This window comes from Bacillus rossius (assembly GCF_032445375.1).
Source record: "Bacillus rossius redtenbacheri isolate Brsri chromosome 4 unlocalized genomic scaffold, Brsri_v3 Brsri_v3_scf4_2, whole genome shotgun sequence".
NCBI classification, from domain to species: domain Eukaryota; kingdom Metazoa; phylum Arthropoda; class Insecta; order Phasmatodea; family Bacillidae; genus Bacillus; species Bacillus rossius.
In genome coordinates this window covers 34954249-34978876 of record NW_026962011.1, presented here as the reverse complement: position 1 = coordinate 34978876, position 24628 = coordinate 34954249, and the positions used below count along the sequence as shown (strand labels likewise).

At 38.5% G+C, this 24628-nt stretch overlaps 1 protein-coding gene across 1 annotated transcript; it reads right to left on the bottom strand.

Annotated features, from left to right (window-relative positions):
- Positions 1-1962: 1962 nt before the first annotated feature.
- On the bottom strand, positions 1963-16726 carry LOC134542027 (D-2-hydroxyglutarate dehydrogenase, mitochondrial-like). The gene is given in 9 exon segments (XM_063385872.1): positions 1963-3033; positions 3529-3694; positions 4998-5284; positions 7983-8151; positions 10305-10498; positions 12789-12880; positions 12882-12966; positions 13252-13529; positions 16299-16726. Coding segments are annotated over 8 exon segments (1515 nt in total). The 5' UTR covers positions 13520-13529; positions 16299-16726; the 3' UTR covers positions 1963-2779.
- Between the last annotated feature and the right edge of the window lie 7902 nt (positions 16727-24628).

Below are 24628 nucleotides of genomic sequence, written 5' to 3'. Positions count from 1 at the left end.
AAGATGACTATATTTGGAACCGAAATTCCGAGATTAGGTTTTTGAATGAACTGGAGGAGCTCCAGTGGTCCTTTACCACTTATATCTTCCTCTGATTCAGAACAGGCAACAACAACAAACTGCTGAGTGCGAAAGAGAGGCATCGACACGGGCCGACGCGTGAAACAAAAGATTTTGTATGAGTAATTAACATAATAATGAGTGCCGCTCAACTCGGCTCGCGCGCGCCGGGCGGCGCGGCGTGATGCGATGTTGCCGTTCGTATGTAAACAAACAAACGTTATAAAGAGCTCTGTCAGTGATTTCGCAGTTTTTCTTTTAAATAAATATTAAAAAATAGTTGGTGCGCAAAATTTTAGATAAAAATGGAACATTATAGTGTGTCTGACACATGTAATGAATGAATCATAGATCAGATCTCAACCCGCTTCACCGGCGACCCGCCCCCGCGGGCTGCCGCCCGGGGCGGGCCGCCCCCTCCGCCCCACCCACGCTACGCCACTGATGCTATATTATTTCAATTAAGTCCAGTATGCAACAATGACGTACCCTTAAGGTCAATAGGAGAGTTAAAAGTTACAAATTCTTGAAGAGAATTTTTTTTAAATAATGATTTTACTAAACCAAACTTTTGCAAAATTAATACAATTACTAAACCTCAGTCTTTTAAAGAAAGTTTAGATTAAATTATGAATACTTTTTACCAGTTTACTAGGTGCATAAGCATTGACAGTTTCAGTGCTCTCTGAAAACTTTCATATAATTTTCTAAAGCTGTGCTGGTTGATTATGGACCTCTTAGCTTAAAGCTTCATATCTATAACACATTTCTGTTAATGAGTTTTGTTATGACAGAGTGAAAAAATAGATTATGTTTCTAGTCACGCCTTTCATATGGCAGTTAGCTATGATGCTTCCTCTTCGGATTATTTACAGAAGTTGGTCGTACCGATGCTTTGAATTTGTGATCATTTAGAAGTCTTGTCTAGTTACCATGGTAATGTGCACTCGTCAACATACAGAATGTGTTTCAAATTTTAATGATCTGTGTATTATTTTTGGTGCTGGAAAAGCAAAGGCGTAAATGCAGACACTATCACAAACTGCTCTTGAAATTTTTAAAGTTATGTTTCTGCATTTTTATGTGGCCTTTTTTTCTACTAACAACATACACTCCAATTAATTACTAGTAATTTGAACATACTTGTTAATGTCTTATATTAAAAGACAGGCAACAGACCTAGCTTTACAACGCTGTACATGAAGCATTACACTTACTGCTGAGATATTTTAATCAAACAATTTATATTTACTCATAAATTATTTATTAAAAACTAACACACATATGGGTCGCAGAACATTTTATTAAACAAAAGACCGGCATAAAATATGCAACCATACACGGGTAAATGCAGTATTATATTTTTAATATTATATGGCTAAGTCTCACTGTGTTTTAGTTCAACACAGTATTTTAAATAATCAGCTATATTATGGTTTTTATTCATTTTCACTTCACAGTTATCATTAATTATAAGTTTTTTGAACTTAACCTAATACTTCCTCCTTCCATACTATGTTGTGGTTATGCAAATTTTCATTTGGGAGATTTTCATTTAATGTACTTTGTCGCTTTACCCGGAAAAAAACCACATACAACATGCCATGCATAAAAACTGAATATCTTAAGTCCACACCAACAAATTTAAAAGTTTGGCATTGAGATTTGTGCACTATCATGGCAATGCAGATCTTACTGGAAACTGCATGGTACATCCCAGGTGACCTTTTGATGAGTCAAATTCCAGGTAAATGTATTTCTTTGCCGGATTGTTCACCAGTAATGATTTTTGATAGTTTTTAATTTTTTCAGAGGTTTAAAAATAAAAATTTCAACTTTTCAGAATTTTCCCGTTGGTTACAGGACGACATGTACAGTTTTATACAGAATTTGTTATCAGTATACAAATATATAAGTAACTTTATTGGTATCTAGTACTCAGTTTACATCTTGCACAGTAATTACGTCTGTCTTAAAGTTAATAATAAACTAGAAAAACAATTTCATACTTTGATTTGTTTCCATTAAAAAAAAACAAGTTAAAATCAATTTTCAGATATTATAATTTATGCAATTATGTACCTGAAAATGATACAAAAAATATTTCTGTTTACATAAGACTTTTGAAAGTTTTGTGTCTTTAACAACCACCATGTTATTCTATATATAAATAAAACAGAAAAAAAAGAGTTTATGAACACTATTATTTTCTTCACAGCTTCACAAGCCAATTCCAAATAAACACACAATACATAAGATTAAATGTTACAAAATTTAAAGTAAAGTAACTCTTAAAAGGGTTATTTGACATAACACAGCTAACATTAAAATTGTAAAAAATTGGTTTTAAAAAAGTTTAAAACATATTTACACTGGAATCACCATCACCGTTGTCGTAAGATATAAGTCCACTGAAATTTATGAAAATGTATGGTTTTTATTTATGAAGTATACAGACAACTAGCATGGATGGTTAGAGAACATGTTAATTTAAAATAAAGCATTGCTTTAAGACTTGAGTTATCCAAATTTTATTCAATCATATTCCAATAAAAAAATCAGAAGACCACTGAAACAGTTATGGAAAATACAGAAAAAATGTAAAATAATAAAAGATTGCAAAAAAAAAAGTTCTAATTATCACCACCATCCTTGATGAATGTGGTTCATACTAACTTTCAAAGTTTACAGCTTACACTTGAAACTGAAAAACACGGAGTCAAAATGGAAGCACTTTGTATGGGTTGAGAATTCCTTTTGGATCCATCATTTTCTTGATGTCTTTCATGAGTTCTATGGAGCCTTGCGACTTGGTGTAGTGGATGAACTTTGTCTTCTTGAAGCCAATGCCGTGCTCTGCACTAATGCTGCCTCGTAACTTGGACGTCCACTCAAACACATAGGGCTCAATCATATTGTGAACATCATGGTCAAAATCTTTTGTGCTGATGTTCAAATGTAGGTTTCCATCACCTAAACAATTTTAAAACCACAAAAAAAAAAAAAAAACTCTGGAATATATTATTGTTTTAGAGCACCATTAATTTTGATGGTTTATCTGACTATAAAAACTTAAAAATAATAAATTCTAATATTTAACTGAAGTTAAAACTACCCTAGCATTCATGCCCAACCTACCAACAACTTTAAGGGAGTTGGAGTACATGTCACAATTGTAAATAAAATAAAATAACTATGCATACAAATTATGTTTTCACTTAAAAGAGCATTAATAACTACCCAACTAAAATTATTGATTTTGCCATGTGGCCATTATACCTAACTTTCAGCTTATGACAAGTTTCAAAGCTCAAAAGACAAAAAAAAAGAATTTTCAGTATTAAATATGTATCCATATGTTCATCATGTATTATTATGCCATTGTTTGTTTCAATAGTTCACAAAATCATGTAAAAAATTACAAATAACACAAAACATGATCACCAAGTTTGTTCCTGTCACACTTACCCACGTGTCCATAGCCACAGCAGCGGATAACACGGCCTTCCAAGTGCTTTGCCATCTCTGTGACAATACTGTAATAGTTAGTGTGGGGCAGTGTTATGTCATATTTGTAAACATACCCTTCACACATCATGCCGGCTGTTACACGTTCTCGTAATTCCCACATAGGCTGCAAATCAAATTAACAAAAATTGTCAACTCTTCGGTTGGCTAACAAACACAAATTACTAATGAAATATCAGCACAACACTTTTAAATAGGTAGAGGTGTTTTGTAACTGAAATGAAATATGTAATACTAAAATATATTTTCGTGACAAAAATAAAACTAAACACTACGTACCTAAAATATAAAGAAGTACACAAAAATTTATAACTTAGTTTTGAAAATCATTGAACACTTTGTATGGATTAAACATTTCTCAAGTGTTATGTGAGAATCATTAAAAACATTATATTTAACAGCCCAATTTTTTGTGTACCAAAGTTAGACCTGAATAATTTATTTTAACTATATTGAAAATTAAAATTTAATTTAATTTTAACTCTCAACTGATCCAATTTACACATCTACAAAACTTCCATATCTAGTAACACACTATTTTCCAGTAAGATGAAAATTTTTAAGAAATTTTGAAGAGCTTAGGTAAAGCTACAATATAAACACCCCTTTTTGATGTTTTGATGGGGCTTCATAATAAAAAAACATGAATAATAAGTGACGTTTTAAACATGCAACAAGTATTCAAGTTTATTTTTTTTTTCACAACTGTCTCACTCAACAGTAATGGAAAAATTGCATGAACAATTTAAAACACGGCACATTTGTCATTTCTCATAAGTGAACGTTGATATACGACAAACTCACAAGGTATGCAACGTCAAATATTAGTAAGCAATTGATTATGAATAGTTTATTATTGGTATTCATATTTGAAAAGTAGAATATTCACACAGGTCTATCCAACACTAATTATAAGATATATATATATATATATATATATATATATATATATATATATATATATTACTTTTATAATAACACTGAGCACACACACTGCTTATTGCTCTCTAGGTTTGCTAACATGCTATTGAAATAGCCACAAGTGCCCGTGCTTTCTGCTTGTGGTTTTAGGAACCACGGGAAACTGAAATCCTAATACGTATGACGTAACTGGAACTCAAAACCCTGGTGTTTATAAATACGAGTTCAGAAGAACTGTACCACTTCACAACATGTTTTTGTACCATGAGTATTTCACACGCTGCAAGTGGCGAGCACGGTGGCAGAGGTACCTTTATCCTAGGATTAGGAGCCACGGGAAACTGAAATCCTAATACGTATGACGTAACTGGAACTCAAAACCCTGGTGTTTCAAATACGAGTTCAGAGGAACTGTACCACTTCACAACATGTTTATGTACCACAAGTATTTCACACGCTGCAAGTGGCGAGCACGGCGGCGGAGGTACCTTTATCCTGGAGGGCTCCGTGGCGACGGTGCCGTCCCGCACGGTGCCGTGCTCCATGGATCTCTCCAGGAACTGCATCAGCTTCTCCTCATCGTGCTGACCGTTGCTGCCCGAGGTCTCTATCAGCATGTAGAACGGGTGGTCACTGATGGGGTTGGTCAGCTTCAGGTTGCCGACGCTCGCGTCCATGGAAGCAGCGTCCATCATCTCGCACGACGACAGTATCTCCCCCAGGCCGCTGCGCGCGTCCTTGAACGTCTGGAGCACGTCCTCGAACGTGAGCAGTCCTGGAAAACCAAATACGTTCACCACCTTCACTGCCAAACACGAGTCCACACTTGTACACAAAACTGGGCAGCTTGGGCGGCCAAACACAGCAGACCTATAACTTCAACAACTTCTGCAACCAATTAACAACCAAACAAATTTGGCACTCTGTGTCGTAAATTAGTTATTCTCTTGAAACAATTGTTTTTTTTTGTAATAAAGTACATTTCAAAGAGTATTCTATTATGCTTTTTCAAGGTTCACATTGTAAACTATTTAAAACATTTGAAACACCTGAATACGGAACCCTGGTGGTCTTTTCTACTTTATGTTTTCCACATGCTGCTCAACCGCCGCTCGTTCATCAGCGCTGAATGTTTGCACGCTACACCGCCCCACACTGCATTAGCAGCATTACAGATTTTCTCTGCTTTGCAGAAGGAACGGCATCAGTTCCAGGTCAGGCGCTACGCCTTCAGATACACCACTGTGCCCCGCGAGTGCGTCTTGGCACATACAGTAGGACACAGGCATTGCTATTCAACACGGCTCCATCCCGACCGCACCACCAATGTAGCCCTACGCCGGCATTTTCTCTCCTCCCCCCCCCCCCCCCAACCATGGCTCCTCAAACTCTTGTAGCAAGAAATTCCTCCCCTTTTATTCAAGAGCCCCTGGACAGAGCTCTCTCCTGCCACTCTGCAGCACCACAACACCTGTTGGTCAATCTGAGTACAAACTTTATTCCCCCTTCCCACTGAGGAAGCCTTAAAGCATTGAGCACGCCGTCCAAACTGCAGACCTTTTGAGTTTTATCCCGGCCAACTTATGCCTCCGTTTTCGCTCCCTGCATGACCCCTCTCGGCTCTAATACGAATCATCACTACTACCTTCATTTTTTTCTCTATTCTCAGGGCCTTTTAACTTCTCGTGGTACCTAAGCCCTTGGGGCATTTTTCTGGCAACCTTCGGGTCTCTTTGCAGTTTTGTACTAAGTCTCTGTGTGTTGCTGTTTTCGGCAAGTCAACTTTTGATGGGATATAGTCCCGGGTGATATGGAGTCCATCCCTTTAATATTTCTTTGTGCCCTTAAGTTCATCAACTAGTGAGAGTTGGGATTTTATTTTTTTAAGATTTCCTTAGCACCAATCACTTCTTTTAGTTTAGCGCTTGTTTCTGTGCTCTGATGACTGGATCAATCCCCACATTGGCTATGTGGTAACCACCTATTTACTTTTTTTCACTCTTAAATTTCTTAGTTCTTTACATTTTTGTCACTGCGACTTATTTTGCTTTTGCAGTGGGATTTTTTAAGTATGTCCTACGAATCCATCCTCCTGGATGGATTCAGTTTGGAAGCGTTCAGAGCTATGGGTGCTTTTCTGCGCCTCAGGTTCAGCCTTTAGCGCAGCGAAGATAGCCTTCCTGGGCCACTAGCTCCCCACGCCCCACACCCGGGCATGCAGGCAGAGAAGTCCCAAAAAGAATTATGTAGTGAAACTATTTCATACTTACACATCTTCATCAAAAGATACCTTTCCGGACTTGTTATCAACAGAGTAAAAGAAATGGACCATTTTTGCATATTTATAAATTCATTAATAACTTGTCTGACCAACCATGTATTTTTTTTTTAATTGACATAAATATCCAATAACCTAATGATCCACCTATTTAGACAATCAATGTAAATATATTAAACCAAAGTTAATGTGCTTCGGTGCTTCTGCCTCTGTGATTCTCTACAATTTCTGAAATTATTTTTTTATGCATTTAATTAATTTATTTTACCAGCTTAACTTCCAGACCATCTAGTATTTACTCAAGCAAGCGCCAAGGTTTCGGTTCTTGTTACTCAAAGAGGTGTTCAGTTTATGAATAAATTATGAAGTAAAGATTGTGGAGAAATTTAAATTTGAGGATTGTAGAGATACAATTTAAAAAATTATTATATCAAAGAAAAAAACTTTCTTTTTGAAAATGTAAGTGATGTATTCCCAAGTGGATATTGTGTGTTCCAGAGAAATGAAATACGTACTCTAATGCATATCAAATCTGGACATTTTTTAATGGATAAGTATAGAACGGTAGCTAAGATTAATTTGTTTACTTTGAGGTCAAACTAAAGTGATGAAAACAGAAAATTTCAGGGTAGGTATAATAAAAAATTTATTGGCTTCAAAACATTTGGACGTTGTATATGTTAGTATGTTTGAACCACTGCCTGGAAGAAGGGTTGGATTCAATATATATTGCTTTAATAGGACGTTTTGATTAAATAAATATATGAAATAATTAAAAATATATGAAAATGTATCCAATCAAGAAAGCAACATTTCAGGATTAAATAAGAAATAAGGAGGAAGATTTTCCTGAGAAAACATTTCTGTTAAATGCCCAAACAATAGAAATGAACTTTGGAAATTATTATCCTTTATCCTAGGTATAGAGTAATGAAATTAAAAATAATATGAACTATTAATGGGTGCAAATGAAATTCAGTTACTTTGCTTAGAACTGAATTAGTTTTGATTTAAAGTAAATAGTTATTTAATTGTGTCTGAGTATGTAGAAACACGGAATGATAAAAAAAAAGTTAACCTGCAACTTTTAGATTTAAAGGAGCACAATGGCATTGAGTAACACACATTTCATTTTGTAAATATTCTCTCCTGAAAGTCACGCAACAACAATCAGTACGGTCGCGATGACACTGACCTAAAAATGCTGTGTTGACGGCTCGCGGACTGGCGGGACACTGTATGGCCACTTTTGTAACTAAGCCCAGAGTCCCTTCGGAGCCGATGAACAAGTGCTTCAGGTGGTAGCCGGTATTGTCCTTCTTCAACGAGCTCAGGCAGTCAAGTACCTGGCCATCTGCTTTCACCTGGAAAAACATGCACTTTCTACACATCTGAAAAAATAGTGCAGAAAACCAACAGTGCCAAGGTAAGTGTGACTCAATGATAAATCAGTAGTCAGATACAAATCTCCCAAACATAAGACTGAGAGGGAATGATATCTTTGCAGTCACATTGGTAAGGTACCTAGCTCACTCTAATTACTGCGCACTTTCTCCTCATTCCATCCATGCTAATCAGGATTCAGAAGAAAACTAATTGTATATTTGCTCCAACAATCAAAGGCAAACAAAGGACAAGGAAGTTTGTAACGTTGCAAGACCCTGCCCTCCTAGCTAAATATTTTTCTTTTAAACTTCTTTTTTGTATATGTAAATATAAACAAGTCAATGTTTTTTGAGTGGTGTATATGTTATGAAACCGTATAATCAGACATTATGAATATTAATATATGTTATTTGCACGTGCTATGTGTTTTAAGAATGTACCTTGTATTCTAACAGACATTTTCAATCATTACTATTTTTTATGTAATTATTCACAAAGAAGTCGCTGTACTAGATTTTTGCCTGTTTTAGCCTACTTTTTCAGGTTTTTTCTAAATAACCTAAATTTTGTAAAGTAATTTGTATAATGATTGTTGTTCTTAATTTTCATTAACATGTTGCAATATAACATAATTATAGATCACGGGACTGTGTCTGGGCTGGGGTGATGTGTAGAAAGAGAGAGGCATAAGAGACATGTACGTGTGAGTGAGAAAGAAACAGTGCTTCCCCGCTAACTGAGATAAAAGCTGGGATTCACCACTGGTCGTGGGAACTGTGTGATAACTGCTGTCTCACGGTGTGGGAGAGAGAAGGAGAATGTTAAGTCCCTGGCTCTATGGATAGAAAATTGTTTTCAATGTATGTTCTGTCTTCTGATTGGTTTGTATCTGTAAGTGTGAATGAAGAGTGCGTGTGATTGGTCGGTGAGGTCATGTGACTTCTACTTCCTGCGTGGAGGAGACGTGTCATGAGTTCATCAGTAGTCGTCGGGCGATCGCTGCCAGGCGAGGCCGCGTTTCGGCGGCTCGCGGATTTTCACCAGGTGCGGCCGTATTTGAGGCCATACTGATTTTCGTATAATTACAGATTTCGGATACTGAAAGAGTTAAGCGAAGTTATACTTTTTATTAATTTTCATCGCCCGGGCTGCGAGCATTTCTCGACAGGTGAATGTACGACTGGAATGAGTGAGCGAAGTATTGAAAGTGTTTGGATTCGTCTGTGCAATATTCTATTTGAAAAATAAAACAACAAAATTTGCAATCGGCGTTGAACATCTATTTATTTTTTTTATGTAACGAACCATTACAAGTTTCAGGATAACGTAATATTTTTAATATGATGTGAGAAGTTTACCTGCCATAAAGTGAAATCAACATTCCAGGGTTACCAGGACACTCGTTTCAAAATTTTCTATTCGTTTAAGTCGACCATTATCTTAGATATGCGGGCAGGAATACGGTACACAAAAATGAATTAAAAAATTATCGCAAGTTGGCATTGCATGCCACAATTTACAGAAAAGTGGTTTACTGTTAACAATAAAATGTTTCAAAAATTAGGTTTATGCATTTCAACAATACCATATTTTTAATTAATAAATGAGGTAAGTAAACAAATCAATAGCCTGAATGCTGAATTAAGATCGCTCTAGGTAAACAGGTGCATCTTAAAATTGAATAAATTTATAAAAAGTAAAATGCCACTGATTGTAAGCTGTGCACCATTTTCTGGAAAGAAAAAAAAAATGTGCACCTTGGAATCAAGTAATTTTAATTTTTTTTTTTAAGTTAGTACATACCTGTGTTTATAACAAAGCTTGAAGTGATTTGAGAAATTCTGGAAGCAAGAATATACATTTAATTGAACCACAGTAATTTTTTCATATCTTAGGTATGTCATCTTTGTTCTAAACCTTTTATGGTAAAGGCACAACCTAATGCTTGTTTGTTTCAATGCTTTGCGGATGTTTTCCTGTCCTGATATTGTCGAGACCCTCACCGATCCGGCGGAAGTCCAATCAGCAGGTCGGCCAGCACATTTAACTGCCACGACACACCCAGAATTTGAACCCGGGACCACGGCAGCTCGGTCCACGGAGGTACCCACGAGGGAGCAGCGGTACTCACGGCCTCTATGCCCAGAACGCTGCCGTGCAGACTCCCGTAGCGCAGCAGCCGCTAGCCGCCAGCTTTGGTGGACACGTTGCCCCCGATCTGACAGGAGCCCTTGGCGCCCAGGTCGAGGGGCATCATCAGTCCCCTCTCCTGCACGTGGCCTTCCAAGGTCTCCAGGACACACCCCGCCTGGCACACCAGCACGCCTGCAGGAACACACGTCACTGACCAGTGGCGTAGCCAGGATTTGTGTATGAGGGGTGTTAAGAAGCATGGCGCTCCCCGTATTTGGATTTTAAGGTGTAAAGTAGTGCTATTTTAGCAGTTTTCGGTTCTTAAATTTAAATATTGTAATGGCAAAAATTTTATTAATTTTAATATGAAATTTGTTTGAGTGATGAATAAGAAATTAATTAAAGATTTGGTGGTGGGGGAGGGGGGGGGGTTTAACCCCTAAACACCCCCCCCCCCTTGCTACGCCCCTGTCACTGACATGGTGCGGGCTCTCGGGTCTATATTGCCAAAGTGTCTGCAAGTACCTGGTAAACCAATTTCTCCACTTTAACCTTTTAATAAAATCACCTTTTCTTATACATCATAGTGTCATTTTTATATACTATAACAGTGTACAGTCTACAACTATTTAAATTTAATGTGCAATTATAAACTTAAGTTGGGCAACAACAAAAAAAAAAAGCATGTTAGCAAAATATTTCCAGCACTGTTTATTTCTAGAAATTTTTTCATGACTTTCGGTATCAATCCTTCAGTTTACGTTTCTTTTTTGTGACTTTCTGATCTGCACATGCCCGATTACCAATATAAAGTACAGGAAGCAGTTTAAGCTTTTATTTAATGTCTGATATTTTAATTGCACTAAATTAACATTTTTTTCAGTCCTGCGTAAAATGGCCACCAAGCTGGGGTGCTAATAGCGTGCAGAGCTCCAAGTGTTGACGTGCCGTTTCCAAATTGCTCAAGATTTCTCAAAGGTGTCCAATTATGGATGGCTTGTAAGAATCTAACTGCCTGGGCACATATTCGGGAAGCAGAGCTACACAAGAATCATGCTTTTAAAAACTACTCAATATGTATGACTGTGTCTTTTTACGAAAAGCATTTAAGAAAATCTTAAGGTAAGAATAGTAGTTCTATTTCCAGATTTTGTTTACGAACTCTATATTTTGGGGAGTAAAAATGGCTAAAAACTGGTATTTTCAGGATAATATTTTAGGTTGATATACTGCTGAAACATGGATTTATCTTCTTGGATAGCTGTCAAATTAATATATACCATGCCATATACATGTTCACTGATTTGCTATACTGTGAAGGGATTTTTCCATAGGGTAATTTTGGAAGGAGTTTGAATCAACATGCATTTATAGTAAAAGTGTGATGTTTCAATTATATTGTTGTAGACATATTACGCCATACTGAAATATGCAGATATGTTGATGTGGGAACATTGTAACTCCTATCCCTGCTTAAGGAAATGGTGTAATATGACTATGAGGTATTTGTCATTTCCTAATGACTGAGAGCAAATAACTGTCTTGTTGCTGAATGTTGTGAGGAGTAAGTTCATTAACATACTTCACGTAAATGTAGTGGTAGGGTTTTAAACTGTTTAGCATGTAAGTGACTAAAACACAAAAAGTTGACAGACCAAAAATAATTAATAATTGAAGCTCTTGTATGAGGTGTTACACAAATGCCGAAAATTTGATGGGTGGACTAGGGTAAAAATTAACTAGTGGGGGATGTATCAGTGGCTGTGAGTGTTGCATCCATATAAATCTCTTGTTTAGTGGATGCATCTAGGTTGCATCTGCATCCTTTGTAAAAAAATTTAGAAGCAATGCAAAGATGATTGCACTTTATATGGATTCCTTAGGTAAAGTATTCATTAAAACACTATTCCGAAATAGCTATTGTTTGAGTTTTAGTACAGTTTGCGTTAAATTAGGTTTTGTATAATTTCTAATAATTTATTTTTACATTACTAAAAAAAATTACAGTTGATAATACAACTATGTAAATAAACAACATAAAAGACAGAAATTTTAATAATTTAATTTTAGCTACAATTATATGATTTCTTTTTATATTTTACAATACGGTTACCTTTTTTACATTACAGTTACCTTATTTTCAAAGGTACAGCAATAATGATAAAAAAAAACATGCTACAAGGCTGAAAGAATGAGAAAACTTTGTTACAAAACCAAAATACAACTCTTAAATTAATTGAAGTAACATGTTTAAGGGATGATTCAAATTGTTGAACACTAAGTTGGCACCCAAGTGGTTTGGAACCTAAAACTATGATCTTATGCATAACCATTTGACATGAAATATTAACTTAACCTTTAGCTAGTTAAAGATGAAAAGAATTAATACATAAAAGTTGAAAAATTAATATGTTAGTACCTAGAATTTTAACTTTTTCACGAAGATACATATTAACAGCAAGATGCACATAAATGAACTTACCTGACAGCTCATCCAAACTTAAAATTTTGTTCATAAGAGATGTGGATACAACCACTTCATCAAAAACTGGAACACTTCCCCCGACAAGGCCACACCGCCAAGCTTTCGGCATTGCAGAACTTGAAGATGGCCGATACCTCTTCAGTTGTTTTTCGCTTCAGCACCACTTTGCTAGCACCTACAGACAATAAGAAACCTCAATGTAAAAAACTGTATGAGTTTACACAGGAACATAGGAATATCATCATCTGTACGAAAGGAAAGGACTGTAGTTGACATATAACTTTACATAGTTGGAAATATCGTTTACATACCTAACAGTTTCTAAAAACCACTAAAAACTGCCATTTAAAGACTGCATTTCAGAGACTTACATTGGAATCAATGACAAATCATTTTTTTTAATGTTTGCAAAAGTATTATTTAGTTTAGTTATAGTTTTTTTTCAACGTATGTCGCTAACCTCGTACTATTCTGAGCCAGTCCACATTATAAGGCTCGACATCATCTGGGTCGGTCAGAACCCTTTCTCTGCCGAGAATGCTCTCGAAGAACTGCAGGTGGCGGTCTGCGAGGACGCTGTAGTTTCCCCTCTTCACGTCTGGGTACCTTTCTGCCGTCAGCTGTACGGCGGAGGAGAGCTCCCTCCTCTGCCGCGCAACAACCGACCTCAGCAGCTTCGCTTGGCCTCTGCCGTGTCGCCACGCCCTCGCGAATACGAGTCGTAGCATTTTTTACAACCTGTAATTCAATAAAGTGCAACAAAAGTATGTGAATCATGATAGCACAACCATTATCGTGTACTTATCCTTCATGAATGTTCCTAAACAGTAAAAAAATGACATCTCACGGTACTTTTAGGCCGAAGAACTACTTCCGTGTGGAAAACATAAACTACTGTGGTAGGGATCTTAATATTGTACACAGTACACAAGCAAATAAGTATGTTAGTATTGTAGCACACGATACAAGCAGGAAAAAAAACTGCCAAAATCTCTTAACACTAGAAGCATAAAAATATAATCTTTCAACTTTATATTTTACTGTTGCAAATTACAAAGAAATCAAATTCCAATCTTTGTAAGAGATACAAATGTACCCTACCTACTCACCGCATTCCATTTTATCATCTGCCAAATTCAAACGTTTCCGAAGGCAATTTTACACCTTATCAAAAATCTAAGTAAGATAAATAAGAGTTTAAAAAAACTAAAAAACACGCTTTTATAGAAAATCCAACTAAAAAATAGAAAATAAATTTTAATAAATTTAATTTAAAAATAGTGTCAAATTAAAAAAAATGTATTTTATTTAAAAAACCGTGGGGTGCATGGTGTCAATACTTATAAATATTTTACTGACAGATATGAGTAGAAGTATTATCATTTTGATAATATCTTAAAAAGCACCCCACGCTTTTTTAAATAAAATACATTTTTTTTATTTTACACTATTTTTAAATTAAATTTATTAAAATTAATTTTCTATTTTTTAGTTGGAAGGATTTCCTATAAAAGCGTGTTTTTTAGTTTTTTAAACTCTTATTTATTTTTTACTTTTTAGTTTTGTTTATTTATAAAAGCGTGTTTTTTTTTTTTGTTTTTTTAAACTGTTATTTGTTCTAATCTACTATTAATTCCGTGATAACTATAAGTAACTGTAATTAGTTTACAAATTATTAATGTGTACAGCTGTAATGATAGTCAAATCTCGATTTTAGAAGCCATTCAAAAATTTTAACGTTATCAATATATACAATCAGATTTAATGGTATAAGGTTATTGACGAACAAGTGATATCGACCAGTCTTACATACTGTACGAAATTAATGTTGTGAAGCAGGAAAGGATGGGATTAATTATTACGTGAAGCCTTCCACATTTACGTAACAGGAATTTTGGGAAGGATAAGGATTGATAAAGGATGAGGAAAGGACCTGCTCAATGAGAGTGTATACAATATGTGAGAAAACTTTGAAAAGACCGGACTGGGATTCGAACCCAGAGCCTTCCGATGACATGTCGGCTGCTCTACCATCGGGCGCTCGATGTACGATAAATATGATACAAAGCGCCCCACGCCAGTAAATATTTACTTGGGCGGTATTTCCGAAAAAAAATGTTAAAAATCCGAAAATAACTTTATTTTATGCTCTTCAACTTCCTCTTTTCATTAAAATCGGCGGAGATTAGAAATTCCAAATACTTTAGGAGATATCGAATTTTTAAATTTCTTCATATGTAGTTGAGCGGTATTTGCGAAAAAAAATGTTAAAAATCCGAAAATACCTTTATTATATGCTCTTCAAATTCCTCTTTTCATTAAAAGCGGCGGAGATTAGAAATTCCAAATACTTTAGGAGATATCGAATTTTTAAATTTCAGCACAAAACCAGCGCATTCCTGTGGCGTGCGTGCACCATTGTTTCTTGTTTACGTACGAGTATCTATTTTTTTTATTGGATAATGATTTCACGTGATTGTTCGTGATAGGCCAGAATTCAAATGAACTAATACGTGATTATTTAGTTCAATTATTGTTTAAAACGGTGTTTAATTACCGCCTCCAACTTAGGTGAGTTTTTAACGTTTCTAATTTTAAAGTCTTATTTGTTATTTTGATATTGTTGCGCAAGTAATAAGTAACAAAAAAATTTACGTGAGTTCTTACTGTACATCCTTTGTTACGGGTTTGTTATGTAAGGTCAGTTACATTATAAATAATTTAAAACTAAAGAATAATTAAAATTAATTCACATTATTTTTAATATGACCTTAGTTTGAAAGTATTTATAATGAAACTGACCTGACCTAATCGACCATTTTAGTTTACTGTTCACCGTCTGTCCGGGTTTGTTTGGTCAGGTCAGTTACACTATAAATATTTTAAAACTAAACAGCCATTAAAATTAATTCACAAAATAATTTTTAATGTCTGCTTAGTTTGAAAGTATTAATAATGTAACTGACCTGACCTAATCAACCATTTTATTAATTACGCATTCACGATTCACGTATTCACGAACACACGGCAAAATAACAAAAATGGCTCCGCTCGAATGGTTCCACAGGTCTTGTATTGCAAAATTAAAAAATTTGATATCTCCTAAAGTATTTGGAATTTCTTATCTCCGCTGCTTTTAATGAAAAGAGGAAGTTGAAGAGCATATGATAAAAGTATTTTCGGATTTTTAACATTTATTTTCGCAAATACCGCTCAACTACATATGATGAAATTTAAAAATTCGATATCTCCTAAAGTATTTGGAATTTCTTACCTCCGCCACTTTTAATGAAAAGAGGAAGTTGAAGAGCATAAAATAAAGGTATTTTCGGATTTTTAACATTTTTTTTTGGAAATACCGCCCAAGTAAATATTTACCATTTCTTCCAGGTAAAAACACTTAAACTGTAAGTTTTGCTCTCTATCCAAATATGTTTTTGATATATCATTCGTCAAGCTTATCCATATTTTCCGTGTGTGATGTGTTTTATTTAATGATTTACTGACCTTGGCACAGTTTGGAATATTTTTAACTGCTTGGGGGTATATTTGCAGGTTGGTGTTCGAGTGGAATTTCAAAAATCTGCCATCAGGTGTAGCTATTGAGGTTATGCATATGGTGTTTGATTTCCCATCTGCTGTTGGTTTCACAGCAAAATCAAAACTCAATTTTTCCATGTTTCGTGAAATATTTGCATAAAATGTTTTTAATAATGTTTCACTCTTGGTTAATTGGTAAAATGAAACAAAGACGTATTTGTGTTTCTCTATTCAACGAAAGAAACAACATTTAAAGCCCTTATTTCGGGTTTTTTCTTCATATTTTTACAAATATAGATAATATTCTCTTCAAGAAAGTATATTGTTCACAATAATCATAACACACTCTCACTTTTCATTTAATTAAATGTCACAATATTTAGTTAGTAGGCTTTGTTTATATCACGCCAAAGACAAACTGAAAGAAAAGAGTTCGCACATGAGCGAAATGGTTTTCTTTATATATATATATATATGTCTTTGTTTCATTTTACCAATAAATTGACAAAAATCTTATTTTGCTAATTGATTAATGGAATAATCTTATCAAATTAGTGTAATGTCATCGGTCCTCGATAAATCTACAAAGTTTGAATGAAATCTGGCCGTTTAAAGTGGGTCAAAATCGCACCCAAAGGAGTCGGTTACAAACATACAAACAAACATACAAACAAACAAACATACAGGTGAAGCTAATATAAAGCATGTAAAAAGGTCGCATCAATAAGACTCTTGCTAACAAACTGTGTCAAAATTTTGTGTAATTTACATTTCATGGTAATCATTTGTATTTATTTTAAAACGACTTCACACTGCATAATTTAACATTTGATATATTATTAGTGTGAGTGGCATATCCGGTGGCTATTTTGGAGGTACCTAAAAACTTTACTTTCGCCCCACAATAACTTGGAAAAAATTGTTTGTATTTATGTGATTAAAATGCCCAAAAAGCACCATTTTACACCTTAAAATCCAATTTGTTTCCAGGGGGAGGCCCCTGGACCATCCGCTTTAAAATTGCAGGGGGGTGGGGGGTCGGTGATTCTTTATATAAAGAGCCCAATGCTGTGAACACCCATTTTCAAAAGGCACTAGCCGCCACTGATCAACAACTAACCTCGCCTGATACATCGCCATTTTATTTTCTGTTGCTTAGCACCGGTTAAGCAGCTAGCGGCCGGTTCATCCACCCGCTAGGTTAGCCGGGACCTTAACTGGAAGGTAGACGTTAACAGGGAGTCATAAAACCGAAATAAGAGCTAGCTTGCAGTTAAATTTTAGACGGAACTTTAGCCGGGGGTCATAAAACCGGCCCTAAACCAAACAGACATTTTATTAAAACACTATGGATAATAGCAAAGCCCTTAACACTACTTTAAAGCACAATTTGCATAAAAAAAGAAAGACTAAGGGCCGGTTTTATGACCTCAGGCTAAAGTTCCGGCTAAAATTTATCCGCAGGCTAGCTCTTATTTCGGTTTTATGACTCCCTGTTAACGTCTACCTTCCAGTTAAAATCCCGGCTAACCTAGCGCGTGGATGAACCAGCCGCTAGCTGCTTAACCGGCGGCTAAGCGACAGAAAATAAAATGGCGATGTATCAGGCGAGGTTAGTTGTTGATAGTGATGATGAGTGTTTGAGGAATTCTATTGAATATTTGTAGGATGCGATGGAATAATTTATTACTAAATATAAAATGCTTCGCCGTATTCGTCAAAGTTTTATTAAAAATTACATGTCATGAAAGTGTAGTCACGCTTTTCTATTCTCTTCGAGTCGTTTATTTTATTTGAATTTAATTGATCACGAAGTACATTGACGCCTTCTGCCTTCTGCCGAGGTGATGTTGAGGGTGTGAAGTTGCTTTTGGGCGCCAACTAGAAATAATAACTACGTGCTAGTGCGTAGCCGAGACTCTTGACTCAGGGCGTGACGTCGCCACGTGGCCGGCAGGCAGTAAGGGTCGTTCCGTCAGAGTTACCCCCGGCTGTTTTAGCTACCAGGGACGCTATGCTACGGGTGTTGTAATAATTATGCGGAGACTCAATTTAAAGTGATTTATTGTCAGGCACGCTATACATGCGCTGCATCGTGCATGACCCGCTTACTGGGAGCCGCGCTCTACAAGACACGTTTCTGATGGGCTGAAAACTCACGCAATTCCGGTAGAGATGGCAAGGGCGGAGGTCAAGAGGCTCCGCGGGCGACTCGCGACTAGTCTCCTTGGAGGGCGGTGATTAACTGGCAATGGCTGTGACGTCCGCACGACTCCCCAGCCTCGCTCCCGCGAAAACGTGTCGTGTGCAAAAGTAATCCCGGGCCATGCACGCCGCCTGATCGCGCTAAAGTCCAGAATTACAAATAATATTTAAACATAGCCATTACTCAATATTGTTTTTAAGAGTGCTGAAAGTTAATTTCAAAGTCCAGATAATCAGGTCACCTAACACTACACCCGTGGTCGACTTTCGCGCGGGCGACAGTCGATTAGGCGGGGCAGCTTATGTTCGAGGCGTTGCACCACCCTGCACCCAGGTGCATTCACGTCGCACACGCTCGGGGCGAGGCGGCGATGCGCCATAGCGGTCTGTGCGGATTCGAGGACCACTAATGGTTGGCGTCAACATAAACGTATGCAATGTATATAAACTTAAATGTTCCTGCTTAAGAATATGTGTAAATAAGTGAATTTTAAAATTGCAAATGAGGGTTATTATTACCTATAAAATGCGTGTTTTCGTGGAAGTTGACGTCGTACCGATGCTACCTTCAGCCGGTTCTCACCCGATCAGTGACCCTCCCGTTCGGAGCGCGCCCCAGCCACATCCGGAATGAGTCAAGTGAGGGATTCGCCACCTGACCTACATAACAATTAAAACATAAGATTCTAATTACAAGGATATTTGTCAGTGCCATTAAATGAAATCCAGGATCTCATCAGTGTTAATGCTTGTAAACAACAGTCTTCCATGTGACTATATTTTCAAACAGTTAATTATTAGTGATAGAAATATTAAACCCTCAGCAAACAGTTTCCAGGTACTAATTTTTAATTAAGTACCTGGAAGGATGTATTATATAAAATTATAACTTTAAGATAAAATAAAGGTGTTGGCGCGTGGCACGGGGGGGGGGGGGGACGAGTCCTCCAGCCCCCGCGTGGCGGCCATCTTCGGCAGTCTTCGAACACTCGCGGCCGGGGCGGACGTGTGTCCCGTGAGTAGCTTACATTTTAAGTGCACCGATAAGTCTTTATGTTCAGTAAGTAAATATATCACAACCTCGCTTTACCGCTGCTCACGTGTCCCCGGACCATTTTCGGCAGAGCCGGGCCTATCCCGACCGCCTTAACAAACACCCCGCGCAACCGCGTCACGGGTTAACTCACGTTACTGGCCGCCTCCGGTAACCATACCGACCCGCGAGACTGCTGCGGAGATAAGGGTAGTTTGAGTAACGTAATCATGTAGTGCTATGTAGTGAAATGTCATAAACGTGTACCAGTGCTGTGTGTCAATCGTGCATAACGGCGCATTATTAAAGTAATTCAGTCCAAATCGTGTGTAATTTCAGTGTCACATGTATAGGTATGCAGTCTCCTATACTGCCTAGGGCGCATCCTGTATCCACTCAGTAAGCCAATCACCACCGTAAGCCGACGTACCTAGCGGGGCACGCTGGGGCAGCGAACCCACGAACCTCCTCACGGTCTAGTTCTTCCAAGCTAGCCTGGCGCCCACTGGACAATGAATCTAAAGCTACGCCCTTAGCCCGCTAGGCATCCCCCGTAACTATTCCATAGGGATGTGTGGCGGCAAAGTTGTATCTGTGAATTTTTATTCGTAATGCAATGGACATATGCCGGGAATGAAATGCACTTCATACGACTTCAGACGTGGTTCTAATTCAATGAATACAATTGAATGTGAAAATAAATGTTACCCAATTATCCCTTCCCTATCTTACAAACCTTTAGGTACTTATTATCTACCTGCCACGCAAGTGCAAAACGAAAACAGCACTGGAATTATTCTGTTTCCCGTATCCAAGTTTATCCCTTGATCCTATCGGCATGACCCTTTATATGTTGGTCTTGTTTTACATTAGACTTGCTGTTTTAATTTAGAATGTTGAAAAATCCTGTACATTGTCACGGCCTCGTCTCTGGTGAAGATGTGGAGACGGGGTGGACGTCGCTCGGTCGTTCGGTAGTCGTGATGTTTGCCCGGCGCCAGCTCTTGGGTAGAGCAGCTTCACACTCTGAGGCGGGAGTGGACCATTCGGCCCAGTGCAGCTGACCGAGGACGTGCTGACAAGGAAGGTGCCCGCGGTCTCACAAGGAGTCGCTAGCAGAAAGTCTGGGAGCAGAAGAGAGGAATGCCCGCGGTCTCACGAAGAGTCGCTAGCAGAAAGGTTGTTAGTGGGAGAGAGGGGCCCGCGGTCTCACAAAGAGTCGCTAGCAGAGGATTGCCCACGGTCTCACAAAGAGTCGCTAGCGGATGGGTAGGCAGAGAGAGGTAGGATGAGAGAGAGAAGGAAGCCTGCGGTCTCACTAGGAGTCGCTAGCTGAGGAGAAGTAGAGAGAGGTATTCCAATAATTCCACAATTATTTGTATTGGAGTTTATTCTACCAGATAGGCTGGGAGAGGTGAGCTTATAATGGTATTTCTTCTCCTAGATTGGCTGGGAGAGGAGAGCTGTCCAGGCCAAAGATCCATCATATTGCCATCCGGGGCAGTTAGTGTGTGCGAGACCAGAAACCGAAGTTTCTATAACTCGCTTAGTGCATTGTAAATCAGGTGCACCCCACACTTTTGTAAAATCACTTGGATCAACGGGCGGGGTGCATGTCTTGTTGGATAAATTTGGCACACGGACCTGTGTGTGCGCTGCTAGGTTGTGTAATGCTATATAAATTATGTGTACCTGATTCAGCGGGGGAGAGAAGCTCCCCACCAGCTAGATCGACTAGCTGGCGTGATGTAGTGTCATATTGGTGTGCATCAGAGGCTTGATAGTGTGCTGTATTTGCAAGTAAAACTAATAAAACTGGGGTGTGGCGTGTACTGTAAAGCTGTGCGGGCCGCTCCTCCGAACCCCTAGGAACACAGTAGAGGTGAGTCGCAGAGTATCAACCTGATACTTTGTCACTGATATGCGCCTGTATCAGGAACGGCAAACGAGTACACTATTCAAGTATCAAGTTCTTTAGTATCAGTGTAGAATTCGCCTTGAACAACACCACGGCCAATGTGCGCAGAACCCGATCGCAGATGACGGTCACTTGGGCGGAGCTTGTAGAAAGGGGAGGTAGCGGCACGACGAATAAGGGATAAAGAAGGGAAAAAATGTAGCGTAACAGAGGTATAGAATTACCGGGCGTGATAAATAATGTATCAGAGACACCTATACCTTTTTACGCTGGTGATGACGGCACGGAGGATGTGTAACCTGTAAAGGGGCCGCTACTGCTCTATCTGATACAAAAGTATCAGAAACTAGTAACTAGTACATTACTGTATCAGTATCAGGTTGGAACTGATACCGAAAATTGCTGTAACAACCCACCTCTAGATTGACCGAGATCTAACATTTGTAATGTAAAACTTGTATATTGATACACATCATTTCCGCGCTAATCAATAGGAAAGTGACCCGGGTTTTTGTTTAAATAAAGAGCAGGTACGACGTCAAAGCAGAGCGATAAATTATGGTGGTTATAGTTTATTATAAACAAAAATTTGTGTATTACTTTCAGCTCTCAATATTTTATATGTAGAATTTATTGAAAAGACTTTTAATGATTAGACTAATTTTAAACAATACTTATATTATTATTTTAGTCTACACCCTTATCATCATATAAACTCTGGAATTTCCTTATGTAAACAATGAACCGGTAATTATGGTTTCAAAATTGGGTTATATTTGCAGGTTGAATAGTAATTGGAACAGTTTTCATTCGTTCAGGCAAATAGAGTCTTCTTCAGTTTGCCGTCGTCTGAGTTCTCGTGTTCGAGATCGGTCATGTATCCTAGCGGGAAATTGGCTCTTATTGAAATTACGTTCCAGGAGGGTGCCAGATTAGCTCAGCGGCTAACCAAATGTGGGTCTTGTGGGTGCATTGCCCCTGCGTGGCCCGCTAGAACCGTCGGCAGAGTTCGTGGTTGGAGGGGTCCCTAGCTGGTGTAGGGATGCTCAATTCAATAACAGACACGAACTCAATATTTAGATGGTCGTTGGCACATCGCGCACGGAGGGTGTGGAGTGGCCTTTTAATTAGCTGAATGAATTACAGTCGCAAATTACACTTACATTACACTTGTATTACACTCGCACTTCGCACAAAGTATTCCCCTACTAAAATTACAATTAGTTCAATATGACTGCTCTGACGCTCTATCACTATTTAAACCCTCACTCCAGTGAGGTTAAGGGGGAGGTTGATTGGAGACTGCCAATCCCGAAAATTGCTAACTTGGTGGCGCCGCCCGGATTCATCTGTGTGAATCGCGGCCCGCAGTTAAATTACCTAGTTATAAAGTTTACACGTAGCTGTCATCGGCGCCTGTGCACTCAACCATAGTGAAAGTTCCTTGGTAGCGGGAGTCGGCCCGTGCCGTAAGTTGAACTGCCCTGTGTAATGTCTTGTGCGGGGAGTTTATAATTAAGCGGCTGAGTTAGGCCCTACACCATAAAAAAGACCGGGGACACACGGGGAGTTAATATTACGTAGCAAAAGGTTTGGGTTAAATGACTATATTTACCAGAAGTACGGTTCGGTGTCGACAAAGGATGATGGCTCCCCGTGGAATGCACGTCCACCTCGGTCCGTGAGTCGCACGGTACTGGCGTTTGCCCTTGGCGCGAGGGAAGGTCTCGGCGTTCTCTCGCGCCAAAGTTGCTAAAGTTCCATTATTCGGAAATTATTTTAATAATAACAAGCTGAGAGCAGCTCTAAATCTACACATTAATTATTAATAACTAATCTGATTTACAGATACTCTTTAATATTTAGGGTTCGTAAAATTACGTAAATTAAAATTAAATATTAAAAGTCACACCAGAGACTGTTCGTCACTTGCTAACTGCTCTAGTGGCTAGTCACACATGCAGTCGCCCGGTTTCTCGTGTTTGAGATCCGGCGGGGTTCCTATCGGGAAGGCTGGTTTATTATGTAAAACGTGTCCGGGAGGGTGCCAGGCTAACTCGGTGGTTAACCACGAGGTGGGTCGGTGGGTACGAAAGCCCCTGCGTGGCCCACTATAAACGGCAGTGGTGGTCGTGGTGTTAGGGATCCCTACTTACTTATGCACTACTGGCCCTACACAGCATAGCACGCTGATCCCTAACTGGATTGGGGAGGTTCACAAATAACGTACACAAGTCTGGTTTGCGCTGTCGTCTACACGTCGCGCATGGAGTGTGGCGAGTGGACGTTTATTTAACGTTGGCAATTACACTTGCAGTTACAGTTACACTATTTTCCCTACACAATTACACTATTTTTACACAGGGCGCTCTAATGCGTCGTCACTAAGATTAAGCCCTCACGCCAGTCGTGATCGAGTGGGCATGGGCGCAGCCAGGGGGGGGGGGTTAGGGGTTCAACCCCCCCCCCCCTTAGCAACAAATATTTAATTAATTTCTTATTCATCACTCAAACAAATTTCATATAAAAATTAATAAAAATTTTACCATTAGAATATTTAAATTTAAGTACCGAAAACTGCTAAAAGAGCACTATTTTACACCTTAAAATCCAAATTTTCCCCGGACCCCCCGCTTTAATCTGTGGGGGGGGGGGGGGAGGCATGCTTCTTAACACCCCCCATACACAAATCCTGGTTATGCCACTGCGAGGGGGAGAGTTTGATTGGAGTCGGCCAATCCTGTAAGTTGCGAACGGCGATGCGCGGGCCCACCTGTGTGGACCGCGGCTCGCTATGAACTTAGTTGAAGTCTTCAATTAGATGTGGCCAGTGCCTGTGCACCTCGGCAATTAACGAAATGTCTGTGTTGGCGGGAGTCGGCCCGCTCCATATCCTGTACTGCCCCGCGTAAAGCATGGTGCGGGGAGTTTTACGTTTAATCGGCTAGGATAGGCCCTACACCGCAAAAGGACCGAGCGCACACGGGGAGTTAATTTAAAAAGGTTTTGGAACGTGACAATATTTACCAGAATGAATTTAGTGTAGACAATGGTTGAAGGCTCCCGTGGTACGTAAGTCCGTCCCTGTCCGTGAGTCGCTCGGTACTGGCGTCTGGCCCTGGCGCGAGGGGAGGGGTGAGC